A 10,074-nucleotide genomic window follows, 5' to 3' on the forward strand; every position below is an offset into this window, starting at 1 on the left:
GGGGTCACGGCAAATGTACTTACTTGGTCTCTTGCCCTCAGCAGCTTCCAGTGTCACCGCTCAGATGTCCATGTGTCCATTAACCTCTGCCTTATCTCTTACAGCTGATCAAGCAGACCCCTGCAAATTCCTGGCCTGTGGGGAATTTGCCCAGTGTGTAAAGAATGAGTGGACAGCAGAAGCAGAGTGTCGCTGCAAACCAGGGCATGAGAACCAGGGGCACCAGGACGGCCTGGACCCCAGTCACTGTGCCCCTGGCACAGAGAAATGTGAGGGCATCCAGAGAAAGAGAGCTCCATGCAGGTAGGCCAAGTGCCCTGACTTCACGGACCCCCAATATAAATTCAGCCCTTATATTACTTGCCATACTTCTGAGAAAGCCATCATTAGATAAATTCCTACGGTTCTTTAAACCCATGGTTCTCAGACGTCAGTGAGTGTCAGAGTCACCCAGAAGAAGGTGTGTTAAGTAAGAACACAGAGCTGGGCCTGTTGTGCTGTTTCTGATTCAGTAGGTCTGGGGAGGGCTCAGGTGAGGTGCTGCTGCAGGCCCGAGGACCACACCTGAGAGCCGGCTCTAGGCTTTCAGCAGCATTTGCTTAAGATCACTGGGAGGGGAAGAACGAACCCACACCAGCTTTATAGGCAAAATACCTGAATGGGGGGGGAGGGGAATAAAATTTGATTTTTCACCTGTTTGCAAACACAGCTTTCACCATAAGTTGGAAAATATAGAAAATCATGAGAAAGAAAAGTCCTGTCCATCACGTAACTGTTATATTTTGGCATCCGTATTTATACAGAACTGATTTATATAGAATTTTCTGAAGCACAGTAGAATCAGACTGACTTTTTGTCGTCGGCTTTTTCTGCTTTGAACATTTCCCCATGTTGTGAAATGTTTCTGTAGCATCATTTTTGATGTTTAGTCCAGTCTCTAGATGTGTTGTGATGTGTTTAATCAGTTCTTCATTTTCAGACACAGAAAGGTTAAGAGAACTTTTGTGTCCCCTCTTCTTTTTCTTTGAAAGAGAGTCTCACTCTGCTGCTTGGGTTAAAGTGCAGTGGCCTCACTGTAGCTCCCTGCAACCTTGAACTTTTGGGGCCAAGCAGTTCTCCTGCCTCACCCTCCTGACTGGCTGTGACTACAGGCACACACTGCCATGCCTGGCTAAGTTTTCTAGAGACAGAGTCTCACTCTTGCAAGGCTGGTTTCAAACTCCTGGCCTCAAGCAGTCCTCCTGGAGTGCTATGATTACAGGTGTGACCCACCACACCCAGCCAAGAGAAGATCTTTAGAAGGAGGAAAAGGAGGCAAGATATAATTGGCCTTTTATTCACGAACCAGACTTTAGGGTGTAGGTGGTCTTCTGAACAAACAGGAAACGGGAGCGGCCATATAATACAACCTGTATTATTGACAAGGGATGGACACCCATGATAATAAGAACGCCTATGTTTCAATATAGACAAACATCCTCATACTAAAAGGAGCAAAGAACACAGAGGTGTGGTTCACAGAGGAAACCCAAACGATCCACAAGATGTAGCTGCGCTCCCTATAACTCAGGGAGACCCCAAAACCAATCAGAAGACTCCATCTGTTGCTTAAGAGTTTGGCAAAAAAGGGCTCATGATACTCAGCGTGGGGTAACATGTTGGAAAATTAGCTCTGTCAAGCACCACTGGCGGGCGTACAAATTGGAAAAGCCTTTTCAAAGAGAAATTTGTGTCTCTCTAGAACATTTTAAATGTGACTCAGGTCACAGTCTACTTTTAGACCGTTAAGCCTGCAAAGATAGTGGCACCTGTGCCCTGAGAGGTGCGCACACAGGTGTTCGCAGCCTCGGACCTTTGAATCATGAAGCACCTGGGCAGCCTGTCCGCAGGGAACAGCTGAATAATCTAGAGTGTGGGGTTTGCTCTCCATGGACGCAGAACTACGGCTGTGCTGGAGCTGCCACAGGAAAAAAAACAAGGCTTGTCACGAAGCGGGAAAGCAAGTCACAGTCTGATCCGGTACCCGTAATAAATTAATGGACCGTGTATTTATGCACTTACATTAGGTCTGGCCATACGGCATTGCCATTTTGTCAGTCACGAATCTTCAAATATTGGTGGTTTTTATGGTTCAGTGTAATATGTAAGTAAATGCACAGCATACGTGGGATAATAGACACACCTAACTCCCATTCCAGGGAACAGTGCAAAGGAGTGGAATGGGCCCAGGTTTTCAAATAATGAGTATATGTGTCATTTGTGTAATTTTTTTAAAGTGTTTTTACTAGTCAAGGGCAGCCCCGTGAGGAGGGAGGACAGAGCAGAACAAGGAGCTCTATCTGTCACTGACTGTGACCACAACTTAGACAGCACACTACCCTCGGACCTGCCCACTGTGTAATTTAAAAGACACGACCCCTGAGCGAGGCCCTCACCAGGTGGATGAGGAGAGGAGGGCTGCGTGCAGTGTGTGTCAACAGGAATGTATTCAGTTTTTATTTTACTCAGCCCTTTTGGCTGTTTCAGATAGTTGTACAATTTGTAGTTTTAAACATATCTCTCTCTTGAGTAAGAAAGATCACTTTAGCTCTAGATTGTCAGAAGTTAGATCAGTACAGCAAGGCAGGGGTGACCTGGAAGTGAACAGCTCTCACCAAGGTTGGCGGTGCGGTGCTTCCTGTGCCTGTTCCCAGGGACGATGGACCTGAGGTATTAAAATACACAGGAATCTCAATGCTCCTTAGACTAATTTAATTCAATACAGTTTCTTTTTAATTTCACATTAATATGAAGGTACAGATGATTAGGTCACAACGTTTGGGTCTGTTCGGTAAGGACCCTGTTATGCCCCTCACCCAGGAGGTGCGCCATATACCCTTACACGTGCCCATTAGTTGGGAGCTCACCAACCCCCTTTTCCTGTCCCTCCTCCCCCTCCCTGCAACTTGAATTGAGTTTTTCCCCTGTGTGCTCATGTATTAGTTCAACAACTGGCTTCGTATTAGTATTGGATGCTTACTTTTGCATTCTTGAGATACTTTACTAAGGAGAATATTCTCCAACTCTCTCCGGGTTAATACAAAAGATGTAAAGTCTCTACCTTCTTATGGCTGAATAGTATTCCACTTGGAGCACCATAGACCAGTTACCATGTTAGATGCTGGGGCAGAAAGGAAGGAGGGAGGCAGGGAGGGAGGGGAAGAGAAGTGGGCAGAGATGATACCAAGTGACATCCATGAGGACATTTTAATAATATAGAAGGACTTGCTACATTATTAAATGGTTCATAATTTGAGCAATCACTTTAGGCAGCGCAGTTCCCTTGGAATATAAAGTAAGTGTGACTTTCCTGTTCTCACCAGCTCCTTGGGAGAGTTTCTGATCCCTGATTCCCCACCTGTGACCTTAGTTCTGGTCCCAGGCATCCACCCCTTCCCTGGTAGTGTCAGAGCCTCCGTATCTCCGGATCAGGGTGAATATGGGAACCAAAAATGCTGCCTTTGGTGTGAAAGGGAGAAAAGGAACTTGTCATTTGATCTCCTTAAACTCTACCCTCCCCCCCTCCTCTGCGTTCTCCCCATCAAGCCCAGGCACTGAGACGGGACTTTCCTCTGTTCCACTTTCCCTGAAATTATCATAGCATGAGAGAAAAGAGAACAGCTATCAAGGGAACACACGTAGGAAGGGCTCCCCCAAATATTAGACCCATTTTTTTATGTAAGAGAGGAAGACCAAGGAGTGCAAGATGTCTGACCAATGGAAATTATAAAACATCTCTAGAGAAAGGTCTGGACTTACACACATCAAATTCAAAAATAAATTTCAATTTTTGAAAAATTTTAATCAACACATAATGGACATATTTAGAGGGCCCAATGTGATGTTTTGATACATGGACGCATTGTGTAATAATAAAATGAGGGTATTATCTCCTTCTAGTGGGAAATCAGTCCTCTCTTGTGTTTTGAAATACATGTTATTGTTAATTAGTTGCCCCACTGTGCAAGAACACTCTAGAACTTACTCCTCCTAGCTGTGATTTTGTGCCCATTGACCAGCTTCCTCCCATTTGCCCCGCCATCCCTGTCTCTGGTAATCACTATTCTATTTTTTATTTCTATGCGATCAGCTCTTTAGTGCAGTATGTGTCTTCCTGAGTCTGGTTACTTAACACAGTGTCATCTAGGTTCATCTACATTGTCGCAAATGGCAGGATTTCGTTTGTTTTTGCGGCTGAATTGTATTACATTTTGTATAGACACACGTTTTCCTAATCCACCCATTTGTTGCTGAGAACTGCGGCTGGTGGGACACCTTGATGTTGCAGCAGTACAGGGCGTGCAGATCCGGCGGTGAGACGCTGATTTCACCTCCTCAGGATACAGCCCACAGTAGGACTGCTGGAGCACAGGGCAGTTCCAGTTTAAATTTTTTGAAGAAAAGTGTTTTCCATAATGGCTCCTCTATAGTCCCATGAACGGTGTTTACCCACTGTTCCCTTTTCTCCACATCCTCACGAACATTTATTTACCTTTTGTCTTTATACTGAGTAAGGTGATACTGTGGTTTAAATTTTACGAACAAGACACTATTTACAGAGTTGTTTTCCAGCCACCACAACTCTAAACTTGACTTGAAAAATAACTCTACTTTTTACAAGATGAACTTACCCTCATCTTCCCCACGAGCGTCCTTCAATCCTTCTGAGACCACTGCCTAAGACGTAGTGACCCAACCGAAAGGCAAAACTCGGGGCGGGGGGCTGGGGCTGCAGAAAGTGCACTTCCTCCAACCCAAATGGAAGACACCTGCGAAAGTCCGCTGGCCATTCTCCCTTGTCATAATTTGAAAACTAAAATAGTGGAAAGCTGTTGGTAAGCCCAGAAAACAGGTATCATACTTCTGCTTTCTTTGCAGGTCAACAGATCACTCTAAAAACCAACCATACAAAACGCGTGTGAAAAAGTTCAAAAATCAACAAAGTAACAAGGTAAATTCAAATTTTCTTTTGTATGTTGGTCTTAATTACTGAATTTGAATTTTGAAGGAAATTTAAAGCATCTCTGTGCCTGGATTCTGTAGCTGAATAGAAATAAGTAAAACACTTTTCCTTTACTTGCCAGACTTTTTAATTTACTGTTTTCAGGGGGGAAAAAAAGGTATTTCCTTATGCAAGGACAGACAGAAGGCCAGTGTTAACTGAAATGTGCAGATAAAATAATAAAATAAGAAAAGCAATCCAAGGCCAGGAGCAGTGGCTCACAGCTGTAATCCCAGCACTCTGGGAGGCCACGGCAGGAGGATCCCTCGAGCTCAGGAGTTCAAGACCAGCCTGAGCAAGAGTGAGACCCCATCTCTATTAAAAGTAGAAAAATTGGCTGGGCACTGACCAAGCCTGCAGCCCCAGCAGCATGGGAGGCTGAGGAAGGAGGATCACTTGAGCCCCAAAATTTGAGACTGCACCAATGGTGACACCATTAGGCAATACAGTGAGACCCCCCTCTGCAAAGAGGGGGAAAAAAAAGTATTTTATAATATTGTCAATCTTTTCTTGTAAAAATATAGTCTGTGATGGTGACAGTGGAGGATAATCAGCCAGTGTCCACTCTGCCTGAGATCTGTACTGCTGGGTGAAAACAAATGCTTTAAAGCTTGCACCTGAAAAGGTTATCACAATCAATACACAATCAGGGGTACTGAGGAAGTCACACCAAATGCTAAGCATAATTTTGTCTCCAAGTTCACATTTGGAATGTGAGCCACTTTTAACTTCTTGAAACCAAGGTAACTGGAGGAACAGAAAACGTTCAGAGTAGGGCCATAAAATGACAGCAGGACACAGGATCTGATTTTGATAAAATGTCCAGGATGAAGGAAATACCTACTAAATCTTGAAGTATTAAGTGGTTGAGTGTCACGGTAGGAAGTAAACTTGAAGAACTGTGTCCTGTTCCTTGGCAGGAATGACAAATGTTAAAGACCGAGGCTGCTTATGCATCACCACGTAGATTGCTGAGTTGAGAGAGATTCAGAGGAAACATCTGAGTTCCGCAGGGAAGAGTTCTAAAAAAGATTAGTGATGTCTGCTGTGGTTGGAAGGGGACATGGTGACCATTCACAGACTTTGCCACCCCTACTGCAGAACTGGGTCATCCTGAGAATCTAAAGAGGTTTGAGAAGAGATGGAATAGATTTCTAGTAGATTAAAGCTAGGAATATTTGGAGGGCATCTTCAATCTTTCAAGAGAAGCATTCTAAATGGCCAGCATCTATCCTCTCATCCACCAGGGGAGTTAACATTGCAGTGAACCACTGACCCCAGTGGCATTTCTTAAGTTCTTAAAACTATTTCTTTTCAGGTAACCAGGAAAAGAAATTCCGAATTACTGACTGTAGGATATGAAGAATTTAACCATCAAGATTGGGAAGGAAATTAAAAGATGAAAATACACATATTATCATTTAGGCTATTTCAAGGGAGACAATTTGCTTTCTCAGGGAAAGCTGTACGCACTCTGAAAACAGGCAGGTATGTTCACTGGTCACCAGGCAGAATCCAGGCATAAGTCAACACTGAGAACCAGCACACAGCATGTTTCAACTAGGGGGAGTCGTGTACTTGATGACTGATAAATCTAAAGAAAAAGGCGCTTATTATTAAAACTCTAGACATAATCAGTGAACATTCTGACTATTCTTGGATGCTAGTCAAGGTGATAGTAAACCAGTTTTGCCCTTAAAATATTACTCAAGATCATTTGTAACAAGCGCCACTTACTTACTGTTTGGGGAGTTAACAATGTATCAGGAAACAAACTCTTCATATGCTACCATGTACATCTACAAGATGAGAACGTGTGCAAGGAGATGCCCTTCTCTCCACACTCAAGAACAGACCTGGTATGTGAGCACTGCGGTGTGTGTGTGTACGCTCCACACAGCAATGTCTGAGCTCACACACACACTTCAGTCTTCAGGTGTTAAACATACTAGTTTTATATAAGCAATTACTATTTATACACTAGGTTTTTTACTGCCAATAATTTTTAAATTATTCTCTAAAAGAAAGAGGAACTGAGGTTCAGACATACATACCATGAAAAATCAGACTTTTCTTGTTAATACACAAAGCTATGTTAAAGGGAAACACTATGTTGAGGGTGGTGGAGGTAAAGCTGTGTCACGTGATTTTAACCAACTCCTATTTTCCACACAGATGAAGTGTCCTGAAGTAAGTTCCCTGAGTAATTGCTCACACTAACTCTTGTGTGCGTGCACTTAGATTGGCACCAATGTAACCTGGCTAGGCAGTTTTTAATATGCTACTTAATGAAAATGAATCCTTCTGCATCTCCATCAGTTGTTCCATTATCAAATATATCTGCTACAAACTTTAATTTCAATAAAATAATCATATTCATAGACTTACAATAAAATTATTCTGTGTTTTATTAGATATTCCCTAGGTTTGTTTTATAGGTTCAATACATGATATTAAAGATGAAGATTTTAGTGCTGCCAGAATACAGAAAAATAGTTAACACCGATAACAACATATAAGTAACAGCTTCAAAAATAAAAATGTTTCCCAATAACAGGGACAATCGGGGATGAGGGGGGAGGAAGTGGTATTCCTACATGTGGCATGGTCCCAAAACCTTGAAAAAAATCACTCTTGTTGGTTTCAAAAATGTGTAGCTTCCATCACCATTTCTGTCTCAATCCTCCCCCCAAAGTGAAAATCTGAGAAAATGACTTCAAACTGAATTATGACAGATGCCACAGAGCAGAGAATGGTGGCAGGAAGCGTCCTCACCTGCCTCCACATCCCTGTAACTTCCCAGAGGGAAAACATTTTGTGAAACAGCAGGTAAGGAGAAATAACCTAAGTGGGAATGGTGGAAACTGGGAAAGACAGACACAAGAGACTAAAGATGGTATGGGGAGGACAGGGGAGGACAGGGGCAGCTGATGACTGCAGCCAGCACTGAACTGTGGAAACAGCTTCGTTTAGGCTGGCACCTGTGGCTCAAAGGAGTAGGGCACTGGCCCCATATAAGGGAGGGGGCAGGTTCAAACCCAGCCCTGGCCAAAAACTGCAAAAAAACAAAAAAGCTTCATTTATATAAGTATCTTTAACAAGGTAAATCTAACACTGGGGGTAAAGGATTAACCTTAAGGAGGAAAAGCTGTGAGCTTGCTGGTAATAAGGAAAGTATGCACTTGACTTCTGGCAGAGGAGAAAAGAATGTTTGTTGTTAAAGGAGGAGAAGCAGCTGGGGGTCATTCCCTGAACGTCTCCCCAGGCTGTGGGGGCTCTGCCGCCTCACAGCCCATTCCCCATAAAAACAAACTTGCTTCATAGAAGTACAATGGGCCAAGCAAAAGCACACAAAACAAATTCCATCAAAAAAAGGAAGGCTCCACCACTATCACTCCCTACATTTCAGTGTGCTCTAACTCGTGTAGGGAATATAAGTTTTGACAAGGAAAGAGTAGTAAAAACTATATTCTGTGGAGAAGGGTCCTCTTTTGTTAAGTGCCTCTCACTCTTCAGATCATCCAACTTCCTCTTCCACTCTCAGAAGCCCCACCAGGAATATAGTCTAGCAAGGGAGACGGGAGGGGGGAGAAGGGGGGAGAGGGAGGGTGACTGGTGGGATCTCACCTCACGTGCACATGGGAGGGTGTTCAGCACACCCCCTGGGTGAAGGGCTCAACTACAACTTGAACTTTTCCTTGGAAGGGAGAACAACGTAACCTAAAAATTTGTACCTTCATAATTAATTTGATTTTTAAAAATTCATTAATTAAAAAAAAAAAAAGAAGCCCTACCAGGATCATGGTAGGTTCCAGACAAGGGGTGTGGAGCAGGCTGTAGAGACCAACTATATATATATATATGAAGCCTTAGGGAGAAAGACCTCTTTGGGTTCCAAGTTTTTATATCCTGTCTTCTCACAGACAGATCAGCAAGGGCTGGGGAAAGAAAGCCAACATTCGGTTTACCGAGGCAAAATGTAGTGGCAGCTCACACATAGTCCTGTCTGCTCCTTAGAGATCACACAGAAGGCTGGGGCCAAAATGTAGAGCTGTTTGAGGCATCTGAGTCCCTTGCTGAAGCATCAGGGACCCAGGCTTCTCCCACTTACTCCATCTGAGACGCAGCCAACAAGCACAGCATCTACACACACCTCTGTTCATGACACCGCAGAACTCTATTAAAAGCACAAGATGAAAGATAAAGTTCTACACAGACAGCATTTATTTGCATTTCCAGTACATCAGTGTTTTAGGAAGGTATTAGATACACAGTTTTAATGAAATCAGGAAAAATTAACAGTTGCAACTAACTGAATTTTCAGAAGGAAAAAGAAAATGGCCAATTAATAAGCCTTTTTGTGGTTTAAAGGTGAGCATTTGTTCAAATTAGGGTGAAAGACTCTCCTTTTGGATGAGCATTAATTTTTCCTGATTATCTCTTGCAAAACTTCTGAGATGACTAAACTTCTGTCCTATATTAGGGCAGTAATGGGAAAGGAAACTCTGATTTGAACTGAACTTCACTTTCTCCAAACACAGGGTCCTGGCATGGGTGGGCTTTACCCTGGCGAGTCTGTTTTCCCCTCCCAGGAGGCTTATGTCCAGAACACCTGCTTAGCGCTGACCTTTTCCTGGGTGACAGCACAATTCCCACACGCCAAGAATTTATGCTCCAGGTGTATTCTGATCCAAGTCTTAATAACCATGGGCTCTGGCTCTCATGTTACATACAATTCATTCTAAAACTCAACAAATACCTAGGACACTCTGCTGCCTAAAATGTTATCAGTAACCCCAGGGGGTAACGTAGGGTCATAAGGGGCAGCCACGGTCCTGTCTCTTCCCTACTGTTACACCTGTTTGCCCCACCCCCACCCCCTTTGTGTGCATTCTCATTTTCAGAGATCCTCCACTCTCCTCCCCACTCGTCAATTTACCTTCTAGGAGACTTGGTGAAACTCTCAGTACTTGTTATTACTGGCACTGATAGGCACAAACTGGCTTCCCTTCTGAAGATGTGAAAATGGGGGG

At 43.5% G+C, this 10,074-nt stretch overlaps 1 protein-coding gene across 1 annotated transcript in view; it reads left to right on the forward strand.

Moving 5' to 3' along the window:
• Positions 1–6,437, forward strand: part of IMPG1 (interphotoreceptor matrix proteoglycan 1) — a 128,111-nt gene extending 121,674 nt beyond the window's left edge. Inside the window, 3 exon segments of the mRNA XM_012809515.1 lie at positions 105–303; positions 4,918–4,990; positions 6,360–6,437. Coding sequence (XP_012664969.1) covers positions 105–303; positions 4,918–4,990; positions 6,360–6,437 — 350 coding nt within the window.
• The last annotated feature ends 3,637 nt before the right edge of the window (positions 6,438–10,074 follow it).

This window comes from Otolemur garnettii, unplaced genomic scaffold (genome assembly GCF_000181295.1).
Source record: "Otolemur garnettii isolate 467f Iridium unplaced genomic scaffold, OtoGar3 scaffold00107, whole genome shotgun sequence".
Lineage (NCBI taxonomy): Eukaryota > Metazoa > Chordata > Mammalia > Primates > Galagidae > Otolemur > Otolemur garnettii.